Source organism: Vombatus ursinus, unplaced genomic scaffold, assembly GCF_900497805.2.
Source record: "Vombatus ursinus unplaced genomic scaffold, bare-nosed wombat genome assembly UNPS02014793.1, whole genome shotgun sequence".
In the NCBI taxonomy this organism is placed as follows: domain Eukaryota; kingdom Metazoa; phylum Chordata; class Mammalia; order Diprotodontia; family Vombatidae; genus Vombatus; species Vombatus ursinus.
In genome coordinates, this window is record NW_020954571.1 from 20053313 (window position 1) to 20072762 (window position 19450).

At 46.9% G+C, this 19450-nt stretch overlaps 1 protein-coding gene across 1 annotated transcript; it reads left to right on the forward strand.

Moving 5' to 3' along the window:
- Nucleotides 1-3117: 3117 nt before the first annotated feature.
- Nucleotides 3118-6155, forward strand: IRX3 (iroquois homeobox 3). The gene is made up of 4 exons (XM_027869553.1): nt 3118-3448; nt 3673-4804; nt 5025-5091; nt 5722-6155. Exons 1-4 carry the CDS (start codon nt 3131-3133, stop codon nt 5774-5776), a joined length of 1572 nt encoding a protein of 523 aa, XP_027725354.1. The 5' UTR covers nt 3118-3130; the 3' UTR covers nt 5777-6155.
- The last annotated feature ends 13295 nt before the right edge of the window (nt 6156-19450 follow it).

The following is a 19450-nucleotide window of genomic DNA, read 5'->3' on the forward strand; positions in this document are numbered from 1 at the left end:
AGTCTGATCAATCACGACTGGGGGTGAGGGAGGAGGACGGTGGTGAGGAGGAAGGGAGGTGAGAGAACGATAATTCTTAGTTCTCAGAGCTCCCGGCAGACGTCGAATAGCGGGTTGGGAACGAATGTGTTGGGGGGGAGGAGTGGATACTTCAGGATCTAGTCTTTCTACCCTCCCTGCCCCCACCCCGTCCCCCACCTTCCTCTCTCATTTGCTGCGCGGACAGATCAATGAAGGATCGATGCAGAAGAATCTATCAGAGTTGTATTCTTTTTTCCCCTCCTCACAATATGGAATTGAATGTCAAGGTGCGTAATTCAGGCTCCTAGTGCACGGTTCAAGCTCTTAGTCCCCGAAACTCACCCTGAGGTGACCAAGGGAGCGAGGCCCTTGTTTTTGTTGAAATATGGTAATTTAACACAATTGAGGCTCCTGTTTTGATGTGGCAGTTATTGAGGAAAGCATTTGATCTGGAGAAGGTGATATTGGGGACAGGTCTCACAGTGCTCGGTCCTCTTCGTCCAGTGCTTCTTCCTCTTCCAGGCCGTGCTTCCTGTCGCACTGTTGGAAGTTTAGCCGGAAACGAAATCGGGCACCGGGGTGCTGTAGCAGTGTGTGCTCGATCATCAAGAAGACAACTCTACATTCGAGGTGGCTCAGGGGCCGGAAATAGCCTGACCCAAGGACCAAAGCCTGAGTCTCCAGACCCACCTCACTCCACCGCCTCTACCTAACCCTCTTCTTTCTTCCTGGTCATTGCTTTTGTTCTGATGATTCCCCCGAATTTCTGTTTTCTTAACAATCAGACCATTGAAAATGTACAGGGACCAGAAGAGCCATAGGTTGAGAGACAGAGAGAGACGGTCAGAGGGACAGACAGAAAGTGCCACACTCTCTGTATGCGGGGTACCACCCTCTACCCTTTGCCAAATTCCTTATCCTGGAGCTGAGGTCTTTGTCACTAGTGGCTGGGGCCGCGGGCAAACGGGAACCAGGATCGGTCAAACAGACGGACACCACGAAGGAACTGGAGCTCTGGTGGAATTAGAAATCAATAACCCAATCAGGAAAGTGGCGGCCAAGTTTCCGCCTCCTCATTTACGGGGATAGGGAGTGAAGGTGAAGGAATAAAGATTAGATGCTCACTCGCCCTGCCCGGAATTAAAAAGTATCAAGTCCCAGAATTGCTGGCGGCGCTATAGAGAGGAGTTTAATGAGATTAGCTACGTTCCTTCGGATTTCCCTAGCCGGATTCCGGGAATTTTAATCCCGGAGTTTCGTTGTGCTCTAATCTTTGGGAATCAAGAACCAGGGGGACAAGGCACAGAGCTTTCAGATTTCATTTCTGAAGAAATACGACAATTCCAAGAAATACAATCGAAATCTCGGCCTCTCTGAATGCGGGATAGTACGAAATGTGTTAGTGCGGGTCATGGAGAAACAGGAGAGAAAAATACTAAAGGAGGGAACCACGGGAGCGCTGGGATCGAAAGGGAGAGAATAGACCAAAAGGAAAATACTAACTTTAGAACTTCCACAGATGTTATTCTAAAACTCTTCGTCGGCCCACAAAAAGGTCCGGCATTCACACCCCACACCTTTGCTCCAGCCTCTTGGACCAGGTATTCAGAAGAGCTTCCCAGGACACCACAGCCTGAAGGCCTCTCTCCTCCCAAGCGCCAATCGCCTCCGGGGCCTAGGCTCCTGGGGGGTGGGGGTGGGGGGCAAGAACCAGCGTTAATTTTCTAATTAGAGATTCGCACTCGGTTACAAAGGCGTTAATGAGGGTAATTTAGGGGCAGCTCTCCAGCGGGTTTGCCCCGCCCCGGCGGGGGAGGTGGAGGCGGGATAGTGCTCCCGCCCCAAATCAGCAGTTTAATTTGGCTCGGCCTCTCCTTTTGAAGTGACTAGGCGAATTGCGGCTCTTTGAAGCCCAGATTAGGACGAAATTACTACCCTCCCTCTTATCCCCTTTCGAATTCATGCCTGGCCCGAAATACTGCACTGGGGTGGGGGTGGAGGTGAAGGTGCTGAGAGAGGCCTTGGCTGGAAAAGGGAAGGGGAGAAATAACCCTCCATGACACCAGTTTCATCCTCACAGCGCGCAAACAACCCCTCTACTAAAAATCCACCAAAATGGGATATTTCCCCATTTATACCGTAAACCTTGCTGTAACCCCGGGGTAGGTGAGAATGCGGGAGGAAAGGGGAGTTCATTGCACACTTATTTATTAAACTCCCCAGTATAAACCTTTTCTTGCCCTGGTCCCCAACCCCTCCCAATCATATCTCTCAGTTCTTCAGAGAAGGGGCGGGAGAAGGACTCTTGCCCCCCCGCGGTACATCCGCGCGGGGCAGGGCTCACCCTACTGTAACGCGCACCCGGGATTGGAGATCTCCGAAAGGAGACAGGAGAGAAAGTCGAATAAGCGAGCGAGACGTCAGGCCAGAGATTTGGGGAAGGGAGAGGGAGGGGGAAGAGTGAGGGACACACACATACACACTGCATATACACAACACCCTTAGTGACCACAAACCCCGAGCAGAGAGGTGGGGAGTATCAGCCAAAGAGCAGTAGCAAAGGGGGAGAGAGGGGGAGGGAGAGAGAGAGAGAGAGAGAGAGAGAGAGAGAGAGAGAGAGAGAGATTGATGGGGTAGAATACACAGAAAAAAGAAAAAAGAGGGTGCAGTGGAAGTAAGGAAAAGGAGGGGGAAGAAGAAGAGAGAGGAGAGAGGAGCCTGGGAAAAGAGAAATCGGAGATATTGAGAGAGGAGAGGAGACAGAGTAGAGAACTGAGGGGGGAAAGGAGAGCTGGAGAGGAGGGGCTTGCGGCAAAGTAGAAATGTCAATCAGCGCCGGGAGCCCCGGTAATCTCCGCCAATCTGTTAGGACCTGACCTGGCTCTGAGCCGCTGCTGCCGCCGCCGCCGCCGGGGAGCAGATCAATAGGGGAGCGCGGAGCGGAGCGCAGCGCAGGGCAGCACAGTGCGGGAGTCAGTTCCCGCGCCAGAAGCCCCCAGACCCCGATGCCTGCGGGAGACCGCGGGCGGCGCTGAGCAGGGCGGCCCGGGGGCCGGCCCCCCGCTCCGTCCGCCCTTCCCCCCCTCCCACCCCGGGCCCCGGCTGCACCATGTCCTTTCCTCAGCTCGGATACCAGTACATCCGCCCGCTCTACCCGCCAGAGCGTCCTGGGGCCGGAGGCGGCGGTGGCGGCGCTGGTAGCGGTGGCGGCACTGGCGGGGCTAGCGGAGGATCCAGTGGAGGGGCCCGGAGCGGCCCAGGCGGCGGGGCCACAGAACTGGCAGCCTCTGGGACTCTGTCCAATGTGCTCTCCTCTATGTACGGAGTCGGGGCGCCCTACGCAGCCGCCGCTGCAGCAGCAGCTGCAGCCCAGGGCTATGGCGCTTTTCTGCCCTACACAGCTGAACTGCCCATCTTCCCGCAGCTGGTAAGCGCAGCCAGGGGAGCCGACGGGACCCAGAGGTTGGGGTCGGGAATGAGAGGGGTGGATTTAGCAGATTGCTGGGTACTATGGGTGCGGGGGCTGAGGATCCAGAAGTGCATGGGTATAACAGGGCACGTGGGAATGGGAAAGGGTATACAGACCAGGAGCGCAGAAGGTGTCTCACCCCTTCACCCTCCGCGCGTGTCCCCTCCCTCGTGTTTGCACAGGGTGCACAGTATGAGTTAAAGGAGAGCCCAGGAGTGCAGCATCCTGCCGCAGCTGCCGCCTTCCCGCATCCCCACGCAGCCTTCTATCCCTACGGCCAGTACCAATTCGGCGATCCGTCCCGTCCCAAAAACGCGACTCGGGAGAGCACTAGTACACTAAAGGCCTGGCTCAATGAGCACCGCAAGAACCCGTACCCCACCAAAGGCGAGAAGATCATGTTGGCAATCATTACCAAGATGACTCTCACCCAGGTGTCCACCTGGTTTGCCAATGCTCGGAGGCGCCTCAAGAAGGAGAACAAGATGACCTGGGCACCCCGAAGTCGCACGGACGAGGAGGGCAACGCATACGGCAGTGAAAGAGAGGAAGACGAGGAAGAGGACGAAGAAGATAGCAAACGAGACCTGGAACTGGAAGAGGAAGACTTAGGTGGGGAGGAGGAGGACGCGGGGGGCGAGGGCCTGGGCGAGGAGGAGGAGGAGGAGGAGGAGATAGACCTGGAAAATTTAGACGGAGCAGTCTCGGGATCCGAGTTGTCGCTGGTCACCGCAGCCCGGCGAGATGCGGACCTCAGCCTGGGGACCATTTCGGACGCTAAGACTAGCGACTCGGAGGACGGCTCTGAGGGCTTCGAGGAGAGACCGCCTCCGGTCCTACCCTTAGCTCAAGCTCCACCGCCTGCGGGTCCAGTACCCCTGTCTACACCGTCTCCTCCAACTGGCTTGGATCCTTGCGTTCCGGCCCCAGCTCCGCCTTCCACACTGCAGAAACCCAAAATCTGGTCTCTGGCGGAGACTGCCACTAGTCCGGACAACCCGCGCCGCTCTCCGTCTGGCGCCGGGGGCTCTCCCCCGGGAGCAGCAGCCGCACCACCAGCCCTGCAATTAGCCCCCGCAGCCGCCGCAGCCGCCGCAGCCGCCGCGGCCGCGGCTCACAGACTAGTCACCGGGCCTCTGGGCAAGTTTCCCCCGTGGACCAACAGGCCATTCCCAGGCCCACCTCCCGCCCCCCGCCCGCACCCTCTCTCCCTGCTTGGTTCGGGTCCCCCGCATCTGCTGGGGCTACCAGGCCCTCCAGGTCCCTCTGCTGCCGCCGCCTTCGCCCGGCCTGCGGAGCCCGAAGGCGGAACAGGTGATTATTGAGCGCCGGAAAAGAGTGGCAGGGGGTAGGCTAAGGAAGGAAACTGTGGGGTTTTATAGGAAAACCGCCCTGGAGTAAGAGTCTTGAACTCTGGAGCAGATCCCTGGGCTGGGCGGGGGAGTCAGACCCAGGATCCGATTAGCACCTTAGCCTGGGCTCCTCACCTCTCTAGCACACACCTCTAAAAGGCCGTTTTTTCCTTCCCTCCTAGATCGCTCTAGTGCCTTGGAAGTAGAGAAAAAGTTACTAAAGACAGCTTTCCAGCCCGTGCCCAGGCGGTAAGAGACCCTGCTGGGAGAAGGGGGAGGGCAGCAGGAGTGCTGTGACACATACACCCAGGGGAAAGAGAAAAGGGACCGCAGGAAGCTTTTTTGGAGGAGGGGCAAGTTGCTTCGAGCCACTTTCATCGGTAAACGTGCGTTTAATTTCTGAAGAACCAGAGCTAACCCTTTTCCTCTCCCTCAGCCCTGGGTCTCTCTTATACCCACCTAAAACTCACTAGATTTTTGAGACCTGGTTTAAGCAGCCTGGGGAACCAAAACCACTGCGGGCACCGGGCCGGGACTTCTTTCTTGCCCAGTTCGGGAGAGCGGGCCCCCAAACTGAGCAACGCCTCCCTTTCCTTCCGGTTCCCCGACTGGAAGACCAAGAGGGAGGATGAAAGGCCGCTGGGCCTCGGGCTTGGTCACTGGGCCCCGGGTTTGGCCTTAGTCCATGACCTGAGGAACATTTTTTTTTTACCGTTATGGTTCCGTGTCGATGTATGTGTGACATATACATATATAAATAAATTACAATATAGAGCATTTTAAATTTGAGTCCTTCCCCTCCCTTGAGACAGGGCCGGGGCTCCCCATTCCAGGCCCACTTAATCATACCTCCTTGTGCTGTCTCTCTCTTTCTTCCAGGCCCCAGAACCATCTGGACGCGGCCCTGGTTTTATCGGCGCTCTCATCATCTTAGTTCCCTCTCCCGTTTTTTAAATTTTGTTGTAATGATTGTAAAAAAAACATATCGCTCTGTATAGTTATGAATTGTAAGCATGTCCGTGTATGAAAAACTGAACACAAAACTAAACAAAAAAAGAGGAAAAAAAACCATCCCACCCCTCTCCTCTTTGCCCCCCCACCCACCCAGACCACGTCTGTGCTCTCCTCGAGATTAGCTAAATTTGTAAGGTTATTGGGGGAGGGGGGACGGGGAGTCCAGTGAGAATTAGGTGTGTCGAATTTTTTTTTTTTGTATATACAGTAAAAAAAAATGTACATATGTGTGAACCAAATTGTACAACAAAGTTATCTATTTTTGGCTAAATAAATGAGCTGGTGCCACTTTGACTATATCTGTGACTGTCCGGTCCTAGGACGAATTTATTTTTCTGGGTGTTTGCGAGTCCTGAAACCGTGTGAGAGAAAAGAGAGATGAGATTTAAACCAACAAACTCATTCGGGAAGAGGAAGAGATGAGTCAAAAGATGAGAAAAGAACAACTGAAAAAAAAACAAGGAAAGAGAGATACAGAGAAACAGAAACGCAAGAAAACTATGGAGATAGAGGCAGGGGACCCTAGAACAAGGAACCTAGAAGATCTAAAAAAACTTGGGTGAGAGGCTCGTTCAGAATGTAGTTGTGTCTCTAGGACACCCGTCTGGGTAGGGTCTCAAGGTGACAAAGATGGAGGGAGGGGGAATGAAAGGGAAGGGATGTGTGTCTGTGTGTGCAGTGTCTGTACGAAAGGGAAGGAAAGAGGGGTGGGGGTATTTCTTTACAAATATCTGAAGCTAAGGTTCCCGGAGCTAAATCCCAGAAACCACTGGAAGGTGGCAACTTCAGAGGGACTTGAGGGATGATTGAACCGGGAAACAGTGTCTAGAGCTGGGATGGGGTGGGGGGCTGGGGGAGAAAGCTGGGGAATTTTGGGGCAGGAGCTCCCCCTACAGGAGAAAAATGCCCTCTTGCCGTGTCTTCTTGCCCTTCTCCTGCCGGCCTGAGTGCCTCTCCCGGTCTAGCTTTGACTTCCTCCTCTTCGTCTTCCCCTTCTTTAACTTGAAAACAGAAACCGAGATGGTCCAACTACCCCTGCCTGTGAGGGCGGGCTTCAAGAGGGAGCAACCGTGTTCTTTTGGCACCTTTATTTTTGGTACAGAAAACTTTGGGCAGCCAGAAATTGGGTTTACACTGAACTGAGGAATTCACCACCAAACTGGGGTGTGTGCGAATTATCCGGGTCACTGGGGCTGTTTTGGAAGTTGTTTCCAAACCCGAGAGGTCGAACCGCCTCATTTTCAAGACCCTGTAGCCCGGCGCAGAGGGCACTGGACTGGAGACGCGCGGGGCAGAGCCTTGACCCAGCGAGCGAGCGACGCGGGTGTGCTTAGCGGGTGCGGGGGTGCGGGTAAGGGAGAGACGTGCAATAGGGAGGGGAAAAGCTGGGCTCCGTGGCCATACCTAACAAGGTGCTAAACTGTGGAAGAAGGAGGAACCCTTCGTGGGGAGGAGAGGCTAAGCTGGGGCGAAGGGCAGGGAAACCACTTGGGAGAGTGCAGGGAGTGAGTCTGTCTCTTTCGTCCCGGGCTCTGCGCCATCCGATCATTTTCTTCTGCTAATGTTGAATAAGGCAAACCTTTCATCTGTTGGACAGCCAACAGATGGGACCCGAAGAGGGGAGTGGGTACTGCGGGGTGGGTAGCGAACTGTTTTCGTTTGGAAAAAGAACGAGCCTGGGCTTTTTCTTCTTTTCTTTTTCAGAGAGCCATCTCACCACGCCAGACGGAAAATAAATCGGGCCTAGCCGCCTGTTTTCTGCCTGGAGCCCTCTCGCAGTCTTTTTCCTTTTGTCTACTGTATGTGTTTTGGGGTTTTCTCTAAGATGCTTCGTGTTTCTTTATAGACCCAGAGTTGTTCGTCCCCTGATAGGCTTCTACTAGGGCTACACCATGAAAAATCTCGGGTCCAACCGTGGTCTTGCTGTTTCCTTCGCATTTTCCGATGGGTGTCAGAATTCTAAATGATAAACTAAGGCTTGGAGTATGATGGACGCGGGAGGGTATATTCCACACGCCATCTACCCAATCTTGAGTCCTAGGCTAGAGGGAAGGAATCACGGTGAGGAAAGGAGAGAGACCTCTGAGCTGGAAAGGGAGCTTTTGCTAAAGGGTCTTTTCTTCAGCCAGCCCTTTTCCAGTCTGGGGAGATGGGAGGGACCAGTCATACCTAAAAGGATGCTAAAGTGGGAAAGCAGTCTCTCAGGGGATAGGAGTAGATGAGGGAGAAAGAAGTAAAATTATTATGCAAGAAGGAAAGGGATGCGTTGGTTGTCCAGGTTGGTTCCAGAGGCTCCCAAAAAGATAGTCATAATTTAAATTTAAATTCCTGAACCTTCTTTCAAACCACATTTCTCAGATTTAGGTCCATGGAAATATGGGCCCACTTCTCCATATCAGATATTGTAAAAACCAGCTTTCTAGTTTCAAAGGATAGAGAGGTGAGAAGCTGAAATGAGAATAGGATCCCAAATATGGAAAGGAAATTTCCAAGGCCCAGCAGCCAAAGAGCTAGGTTTGGGATCCAAGTTTCAAATTGTCAGAGGAAAGAGGTTTGTTTGTTTGTTTGTTTGTTTGTTTGTTTAACCACCGGGGACATTTAAAGGAGTTGAAAAGCCAAGAGTAACTTGGATCCAGGACTTAGGATCCAATCTTCTTTGCCTCTTTATGATATCCTGGAGCATATTATTCAATGAAAAATACAGACCTCTAACAAGATAGGTTGCTTCCCCATTTGATTGGGAGTTGGGGTGTTTAGGTTAGTTAATGGATTAAACAATGTTTGGCTGGTATGTTTCCAGACTAGGAGGTTTGTAAACTAGGAAGAATGGAGACTGCTCTGATGAGATAGTTTCTTCTCTTTTTTTTTTTCTAGCACAATTTAGTTGTACATTTATTTTATCATACCTATTTCACTGGGTTTTCCAGTTCATTTGCCTTTCTCACTTTGCCCCTCTTTTTTTTTGCAAACTGATTTTTTTTAACCTACTCTGGTCTTGGTGGGCTTCAGCAGCTCAAGTTATTCCTGGGTGTTGATCCCCAAAATTTGAAAGAAAAACAACAAAAGGGAGGTATAATTCTTGGTCCTGATTAAGCTTAAATTAGAAATAAAATATGTCAATCACTCTGTCTGGAAGGGGTCCTTGCTGTCTGGGCTGGTTATGCAAAGCACACTTAGGTATATAGGGATAATCAATTAGGTCAGGGGAAGGAGTATGTGTCACTTGCCTCCCTCATTATCTCCATGGAGTAGACGGAGTAGGGGATGCATGTCACTAGGGCTGGGGAGCCAGAGGAGAATAAAATTATCTCCCTAAGTGATTGGCCATCTCTGGGACAAGAACATTAACATGTTAAAATTGAATTTATTTTCAAGGAGAACTGGAAAGGAAGCAGGATCTAATCCCCTGCCCATGCCAGAGAGAAAACCCAGAGGGGTCAGACAGTTCTTAGTCCAGAGAAAGCTCCAGGGAGAAGTGAAAAGGTTACAATCATTATGGCCCCTTAGCCCCATGGCCCAATAAAAGGGGAGGAAGGGAGAGGGAATAGCCATTAAGCAGACATCTCACCAGGGGAATAATAGGACAGAGTGTCCCCTTCTTGAGTTCATTCTCCATCATGATCCATCCAGTCAGCTTTCATCAGAACAGCTACCCCAGGAGGATCATAAGGAACCATTCATCTTAGACTGGTTAGTATTCTGGAAAAGTCAGAGGGACCCATTGAGTGAGTACTGTTCCCCTGCTCTAACCTACAACTGGGATTTTAAATGTTTGGAGGTTCTATCAGGAATTCAGTTTGGAACTTCATTCATCTGGAAATTCACTCCCTAGCCCAGAGAGAGAACTCTAGCTACAAAATGCCAAATATTCCAATGAAAACTGGGAAACAAAGTAGATTTACATAGAGATATGAGTTATTATTTACTTTATAATACTTTTTCATGCCTTCAGGTTTGCAAGGAGTTTTCCTCATATGAACCCTGTGAGGTAAGTAGTGCTTCTTTTATTATCTCCATTTTACAGGTGAGGAAAACAGAAGCACAGAGTGGTTTCGACTGACTCAAGATCATACAACTAGTAAATGCTGGAGCTAGGATTAAAAAACATGCCATATTGAATGAATCTGGCATCCTTTCTGCTCTGACATACTGCCTAGTAAAAACACATATGTTTAAAAATCTGTATACTTGGAAATGTGTAGACATGGCCCATATCCAAAATCCAACATGACCTTACACAAGTAACTCTAGGTGGATGTTTTCTCCCCTGTAAAATAAGAGAATTGAATTAGGTGATCCGTAAGGTCCCTTCCAACTCTGACTTTCTGCTCCTTTGATTAGCACAGAAATGAAACCAAATTATACCCTGGATGCTTCAGTTAACCTGAGTACTTTGGGAAAACAAGAAATCAAACAATGAACAAAACAGGACATATTTGTAGTATGGAAGCAGTCTCAGTGGGGCTTGGAGACTAAATAAATGCAGTCCACTTGGACTATTCCCTCTCTACCTCTTGTACCCCCAAATCCTTTGCTTCCAGATGGGAAATGGAGCCATCAACAGTAGGCCAGGGAAAACTATCAAAGGAGTTATAGAAGATTTTCAAATGTAGGTCTGAAAGTGAAAAAGGGGAGAGAAGGACTTCATAAAATGTAGCATGCTACATACACAACCCCTTAGCGGTTGTCATTTTAGTGGACAGAATGCTCTGGCTAGAGCTACATCAGCCTGGTCTGGTTTGAAAAAGAAGAAAAAGTCATCTCTATTGTATGGCAAGCCTAGCTTTGATGCTGCCGCTTTACTGTGTGAGAAAGGCTCTGGCCTTTATAAGACTATTCCAATTGTCCCAACTGAGGAACTGAACAAAAGCTACTCTTATTGGGGAGGGGTGAAGAGGGGAGGGAGCAAGGCAGGAGTGAGTGGGAAGGAGGGAACAGAGAGGAACAGAGGATGAAGGATAAGAAGGGAGAGCCAAGTGAAGACAATCTGGGATAGGTGCTGATCCAAGCTCTAGTATTCTATCCCAGGGAAAAAAACCACAAACACTAAGTTGTCTTAGGAGCTTTATTGAAGAGGTATTGGTGTGGTTGTGCTTTGTGCTCTTGGCCCTGTAGGATCAAGTGAGATGGAACAGAATGATGTTCTTGCTAGGAAAGAAAAGCAAATTTAAACTCCCCTTGCCGTGAATTCAATAGCAAGAACAGAAACTGTTCAGACCCTTCTGTAATCAGTGTCTGGAAGCAGAGCCAGACTCAGTGTGAATGCCATAATAATGAGAGGTCCAAGATGGTGGTACCTGGATGAGAAGAACAAAGCCAGGAGTTTGTAGTGGCCTATTTCCCCTGGTTTGTTTGTAATGTTGAAAACAGGCTCCCAAGATTTTCTGAAAGAAGAATTCTTGGGTGGTTTGGTTTCCCAGCCAAGGAAACTTTTCTCGATTTGTTTATTTGTTTGTTTACCCAACTGGGTGGGGGAGAAGAGAGGAGGGAGGAGTCTCACTTGTCAGGGTGGAGGAGGAAGACAAAGCCTGGGTAAGGTCTTATTCTCTAGCCCCAGCCAGTCAGAATGGGAAGCCAGATGATTTCATGGCTTTTGTCCAGGAGCGGAGGGGACTGAATTCTCTCACTGCATTAGGCCACTAACAAGTGGGACTGGAGCCCTCTAGGGCCTTTGTAGTGCACTCATCTGAGAGATTGCGCTTTTCTCGGCCCTTCAGATTTATTTTGCCAGAGTTACAGGGCAATTATGGAAATGCGCACTTTGAAGCCAGACTGATTTCTCTTTATTTTCTTCTCCCTGACAAAGCAAAGCTTCCCTTGCCTACTGTGTTTTTCCCCTACCCCCACTCCTTTTCCTTTCGTTCCTCTATTTCTCCGGGGGGGGGGGGGGGGGGGGGGGGGGGAGGAAAGGAGGAGAGGCAGGAAGTTTCCAGGGGTGATTTCAGCATTCTTTTAAATTGAAAAAAAAAATGTTGATATATATTTATATGCATATTATCCATATAGGTTTTAAAACTAGACTTTGAAGGCCAGGAGAGAAGGAAGAGAGAGAAAACAAGAGCAAGAGAAAGACACACCTGTGTGTGTGTGTGTGTGTGTGTGTGTGTGTGTGTGTGTGTGCTCAGTGTGTGGGTATATGATGTCTCCCCTGTGCCAGGGCCCTCAGGACCGGCCCAGGCAGGCGAAGCTGCCGATAACTGGCAGGCAGGAGACTGTTTGGCTAACTGATTGGCCCAGCTGTCTCAGGTTCCTGCCATGCTCGGGGAGTTGTCAGCTCCACAAATTTAGCAGGATAAGTGTTTTGCTCTCTTTACCTCACATCTCAGAAGCAAGAGGCCCAGAATAAACAGAGCTGTACTTTCTCAGCTTTGTATATTATTTATCATTGTGCTACAGAATCTAGAGGCTGTGTGTGAACCAAGCCCATGGATTTCTTACCTCTTACCCCACTTGAATTCATACCCTGATGTTGAGGAAATGTATCTGAAGTCAGATGTTGGAGAATTAAGCTCTGGGGGTGGAAAGTTGACAAACCTGATTGTCTTTTTGCACAGTGGTTCAAGTCTCTATTTCTCTGGGTAGTGCCCATCCTGTCTGTTTCCATGTTTCTCTTTTTCTCCTTCCTTTCTTCAAAGATCTGGGGTGAATTACTCAGAACCTGAACCCTTGAACAAACAGGACAGGAAGTTTTTTCCCCTCCTGAGGAGTTCAGGGTCCCCTTCTGGTGAGATGATTCTTTTAAAGTTTCTACTCCCTTTCCCTCCTTTCAGTATGGACAGCTTTCTTTAGGTCCAGGTAGATTCTAAGCTGAGTTCCTTACAATGTGCCTAGGAAAATAAATGAGATAGAGAAAAGGAATAGAGTTAGCTACTGATCTGTATAAAAAGAGGGTGAGGGCTGCCCATGCACAATGAAATTCAGAGAGTCTTATGGTTGAAGGAAGGCCTATTAGCTGAACCAGAGCTAGTTTAGTGAGGCCTTAGGGAAGGGTATTACAGTTCTTACTTTCCTACCCATTTGGAGGCCTGAATTAGCTGGAATTCTTGGTGGTACAAAGGGCATGGGACATGCTCTTCTCAATGTCCACATCCAGAGTTATTCATTCTTGCCCAGAAGAGACTATGAAGGCTAAGTTACAGAGCCTCTCTTGTCTCCTTCGTTGTTCAGTAATAATAACCAGCATATATAAGGTGCTTTAAGGTTTACAAAGTGCTTTATATGTGTTAAATCATGTGATCCTTACAACAACTCTGTGAGGTAGGTGCTATTATTATCCTCATTTTACAGGCAGGTGAAGTTAAGTGACTTAAATGACTTTTCACAGGATTACACGGTTGGTTAAGTGTTTAAGGCAGGATTCAAACTCAGGTCTTCCTGATTCCAAGTCCAGAACTCTACCTCCTGTACCACCTAGCTGTCACCTCCTATACCCCACCCTTTGGGCTGGAAGGCTCAGAGGATAGCAAAGCAGAAAGATGACCAGTAGCATGGTGTAGAAGGAGCCCTGTCTGGGGAATCAGAAGACTTTGGTTCTATTACCAGCTCTGCCACTGATTGACTGTGGCAACTCACCTCTTCTCTGGGCTTTGATTGTCTCATCTGCCAAATGGGGTTTGACTATGTTAGAGGTTCTTAACCAGAGGCTACAAACTTAAAAACAACAACAACTGTTTTAATATAATTGGATTTCTTTGTGATTGTCTTTATTTCAGACATTTAAAATATATAAAAATGGGTTCATCCATTTCACCAGATTGCTAAAGGGGTTCAAGATACAAAGCACATTAAGAATTCCTGGATTAAATAATCTCTATGGTCCCTTCCATCTCTAACCTTTCGATCAATCTTTGAACTGTATCCTACAGTGGTCAGCTCCCATGAGCTGACAATTCTATGTTGAGAACACAAAGCTGATAAACATTTGTACTCTTCTAGGTTATTTTTGGCAGCTAGGTAGCTAATTGAATAAATAGAGCACCAGGCCTGGGGTCAAGAAGACCTGAGTTCAAATCCATCCACAGACATTTACTAGCTGTATGACCCTGGGCAAGTCACTTAACCCTGTTTTCTTCAGTTTCCTCATCTGTAAGATGAGCTAGGAAATGGCAAACCACTCCAGCATCTTTGCCAAGAAAACCCCAAATGGGGTCAAGAAAAGTTGGACACGACCAAAATAGCTGAACAACAATAACAAACAACAAAGTTTTTATTCCTGGGATTTTCTTCAGTAGATAATGAGAAGGAAATGACCATGTTGTGGTTGGGGGAAAAGGCATCCCTGCCTCATGCCTATGGCCACCTGGATCATGAGAGAGGCCAATCTCTCAAAAAGTGTTATAGAACAACCATATGCTGAGATGGAGCAGGCAGCTTTCCATGAGAAATATTTTGAGGACCACTCCTCTCATTTCAAGTGTTCTGCTATTTGACATTCTATCAGTATAGGTCATTCAATTTTGATAAGTATCCCTTCTCCAGGTGCCTCATGAGTGCTAGAACTGAAAGAGACCCTATGAGTCATCTAGTCCAATTACCTTGTTTTTTAACAGATGAAGAAACTAATATTAAGATATTAATATTATTTGTCCAAGCTCACACAGGTACTAAGAAGCAGAACAAAGATTTAAATTCTGGTCCTGTGACTCCCAAGTTGAGCGTTCTTTCCACCTTACCATGTTGTCTCTCAGCAGGATCCAAGGAAACATGAGAACCCACTATTGGGTACCTGGGGGAGGGACAATTTTTGTAATGCTTTAATGTTTGTAAAGTATTTTCCTCACGAGCTTGTGCAATAAGTGATACAAGTTTTATCCCCATTTTACAAATGAGGAAACTGAGGCTCTGATGAATTCAGCAATTTGCTCATGGGCAAACAGCTAGTAGATGTGGGAGCCAGGATTTGAATCGAGGCCTCCTAACTTCAAGCCCAGTGCTCTTTTCATGCTGCCTTTCATTAATTAAAGGGTAAGTGAAGGATGCCCAAGACAATGGTAAACACAGTCATTATTTTGTCCAAAGTTAGTACCAACTTCTGAAAGATCCAGTAATCTCTGCTCTTCCCTTACTTTACCAGATTCCCTTTCAAAGTTAATTGCCTGCCTAGGCAGAACAGTGGATAAAACAATGGCCCTGGAGTCAAGAAGTCTTAAATTCAAATCTGGCCTTAGACACTGACTAGCTATGTGATGTTGGACAAGTCATTTAACCTCTATTTTGGGGTAGCTAGGTGGCACAGTGAGTAGAGCACCAGCACTGGAGTCATGAGGACTTGAATTCAAATCCAGCCTCAGCCACTTGACACTTACTAGCTGTGTGACCCTCGGCAAGTCATTTAACTCCATTGCCTAGCAAAACAAAAAGAAAAACAAGAACTCATTTAACCTCTATTGGCTTCAGTTTCTTATCTCCCAGCATTGTTGTGAGGATCAAATGAGGTTATACTTGAAAATTGCTTAACATAGTGCCTGAAACATAGGAGATGCTATGTAAATGCTAGCTATTATTATTACCACTATTTGTATTTAGTCATTTTGTAGAATGGTCATAATATACCACAAGTATATTACTTACATGTTATATTATTATTATAAGTATATTCCTTATGTAATATTCTATAGTATTATAGAATACTATAAGTATGGGGTTAGAGAGTGGTTTCTTTCATTGGCTCATGAGAAACAAGTAGACTGCAAAGACTTGGTTTGGTGGGATGACAAATAGGATTGTAGGGCTAGGGTGGGTGCTGTCTTAATTAAATATGTTCTGGAGTGAACTTTCTTATACTGGTTATGGAGTGAGCACATGTTGCAAATATAACCCACTTTGTGGTTGCAGTCCTTTTGTTCATATATCTTTTAAGAAGGCCAAAGTTCTATTAAGAGATCTGCATAACACTCTCATTGGAATTTAGGGATTTTCCTTCTCTCTACCCTCCTCCCCCATCCCCAGCCCCACCTGACAGCTGAACCAGGAGGCCTCTTTTCTTATGGAGAGCCCCAGGTGCATTTCAGCTGCTGCTTTGGAACTCAGCCCATAACACTTTTTTTAAGATAATTTTTTTTCACCTTTTAAAATCTTTGAATTTTAATGGGGGGTGATTTTTATATCTTATTACAAGCTGGAAAGGGGGTAAAGCATACTCTATTGAAAAATGCAACAGGGTTGCAGTTGGAAGACCTGGGCTCTGCCCAGATTGGCTGTGTGACCTGGGAAAAGCTCCTCATCTTGTAGGACCTCAGTTTCCTTTTCTGTAAAGTAGGGTGGTTAGACTGAAATTCTTTCTAATGCTCATTCTAGCTCTGACAGTCTATTCCAAGGTCGTTTCCTGTTCTGACGTGTATCCCGAAGGTGCCTTTAAGCTTTAACAATTCTGTTTGAAGTTCTCTCTTGGTGCTCACATTTTGTGATCACCTCACTGAGAATGTGGGCTTTATTTATTTGTTTGTTTATTTTGGTCTGGATCTGTGTTTTAATTAGTTTAGGGAACTCCAGGTGTAGAAGTTCCCTCCGCTAATACAGAGGAAAGATCTGTAACTTGAAGACTAGAGCAGAAGTTCTGGCATCATAAACTGACCCCCGCCCACCCCACCCCCCACCCCCACCCCCACCCCAGTCTGATGAAGAATTTGGACTCTTAGACTAATGTTTTTATATGCATAAAATAAAATATATAAGATTATAAAGGAAACAAATTCTACCAAAATTCAGTTATCAAAATAGTAAAATTTGCAAGCTCCCACACCTCCCTGAAATCTATCCATGGACCCCTTGCAAATCCATGGACAACAGCTTAAGAATCCCTGGCTTAGAAAGTTACCAGCAGGGCTTAAAGCCTGACTCCAATACCAGTCCATTCACTGTCCGTTCTGTCATAGTAGGTCTCAAGAATTTAAATACAGTAATTACTCAGGCTTTACTAAGTGGAATTCAATTGTGGTAGGGTATTTGCTTTGCACATACTGCACAAGGTTGTATACTCCATTTCCACCAACACCATATCCATTAATAAAGAGGTTTAGAGCTCCTGTGAGATTAATCAGTGGGGATGGAAATGGCCAATCCTTTTGTATATTCTGACCATTTCCGTCAAGCCATTCTTTTATGGTTTCCATACTGGTAGAGTCTGCAAATGCCAAAACAATGGTCCCCAGGTCTTTTCTCCTAACTCCTGTGGGCCCTTTGGTCTAGGAGCAACAAAGTGGTACAGTGGATAGAGCAAGGAAGACCTGAGTTCAAATTCACCTCAGACACCTATTAGCTGTGTGACTCTTGGTAAATCATTTAACCTCCATTTGCCTCAGTTTTCTTGTCTGTAAAATGGGGATAATAATAGCAACTACCTGCCAGGGTTGTTGAGAAAATCAAATGAGACAATTGTAAGCATTTAGCATAGTGCCTAGCACTATGTGCTAAGTGCCATATAAATGTTAGATATTACCATTATCATTGTTGTTGTTAGTATTGTTGTTATTATTCCATGACCAGAATGTAGTATTGTGATCCAATTGAAAATAGCAGTTTCTCAGCAAAAGGCTTCTACCATTTACTCCATAGTCCACAGCACACAAGCATATGCAAAAGATATCATTGTCCAAAAATACAGAACTGAGGCATTGAGGAGAAAGGAAATGAAGGGAGATGGGAGATGGGAGAGAAATAGTCCAGCTCTGTGACATAGTGAGTCTGAAGCACCTCTAAGAAAAATCATCTCATCTATTTGGCTTTCTCCCCCCCCCAAAAAATGCCTTTCCTTTCTCCTATGCCAGCAATTGAAAGAGTGGAAGGGTCTGGATTCTAATTCCCACTTTGACACTTGTTCGCTCCATAACCTTGGACCAATTCTTCCTCTATAAAATTGGAATAATAATACATGCACTCCCTACCTCCCAGGGGCTTTATGGAAAAAGTCCTTAGGCTCTCTCTTAGGATCTCAGGAGTCATCTAGACCTAATTATACTTGAACAGACTCCAGCCTGTGTTTGAAGATCTCCAGTGATGAGACATACTCTATCCCAAGGTAACCCATTACACCTTGGAATACTTCTAATTATTCCTTATGTAAAGCCAAAATTTGCTTCTCTACAATTTCTACCCATTGCTCCTAGTTCTGCTCTCTGGGACCAAACAGAATGAGTTTAAATAAGAGAAGTATAATAAGGTAAGATGATGATAAGATAGCCCCTCCAAGGATTTAAAAATAAATATCATACCTGCTTTTCCCAGTCCTGAGTCTTTTCTTCTCCAGGCTAAATCTTCCTAGTTCCTTCAGTCAAGCTTCTTATAATGTGGTCTCTATCTTCTCACCTTTCTGGTTGCCTTCTTCTGATTCTGCCTCAAGTGATCAACATCCTTCCTAAAATGTGGCTCCCACCATTGAACAGATCTGGTTTGAACAAGGCAGGGGATAGTGGGACTATTGCCTCCCTTTGCTCTAGGCACAATGCTTACTATTAATATAGCCTAAGATGGGCTTAGCATTTTGGGTTGCAACATCATATCGTTGATTCATATTGAGTCTTTAATCCACTAAACCCCTCAGGTATTTTTCATAAGAGGGCAGCTGGATGGCATAGTGGATAGAGCACCGGACTGGGAATCAGGAAGACTCATCTCTGTGAGTTCAAATCTGGCCTCACACACTTAATATTTGTATGACTCTGGGCAAGTCACTTAACCACATTTGCCTCAGTTTCCTCATGTGTAAAATGAGCTGGAGAAGAAAATGGCAAACCACTCCAGTATCTTTGCCAAGAAAACCCCAAATAGGGTTTCAAAGAGTCAGACACAACTGAAAAAATGACTGGACAACGTTTTTCTTTTTTTTTTCTTTCTTTTTTTTGGGGGGGGTTAGGCAATGGGGTTAAGTGACTTGCTCAGGGTCACACAGCTAGTAAGTGTCAAGTGTTTGTTCTGAGGCCGGATTTGAACTCAGGTCCTCCTGACTTCAAGGCCGGTGCTCTATCCACCGCACCACCTAGCTGCCCCTCGGACAACATTTTTCATAAGAACTGTGGTCTGGTCACACCTCCTCTATAGTTGTGAAGTTTATTGTTTTTCCCCAAGTATAGAACTTTACATTTGTCACTAATTCATTTATTAAATTTAGCCCATCTTTGTCAGGCTCTTTGTAGATCCTGGCCTGGTGTGCCACATGTAAGCTATCCCAGTCAATTTTGTGTTTGCAAAATGATAAGCATGTATTCGATTGCTTCATCCAAGTCATTGACAAAAATATTAACCAGCACTCAGCCAAGAACAGATCCCTGGGGCATCCTAGGAGAGCCAGCTGTTATTATTACAAAGTATATTCAGCTCAAACTCCTTCTGTCCCAGACACCCTGCTTTTGGAAAGGGAAAACACACACAATTTCCCTCAGAGTAACCCTGATGTAATTGATCGCATTGTGAAAAAAACCAATTGGGAAACCACCAAAGTCGATTGCTAGTTGTATTTTAAAGAAAATCTTCCTCATTCTTACAGGAGGACTCTTGGTAAGAGTAAAAAGTAGGACAAGAATCTTGCTATTGGGTGCTATTGGGAATATTTATCTACTTCCCACCCCTGCCCCCAGCCTTTTGAAATGTCCGGATACAC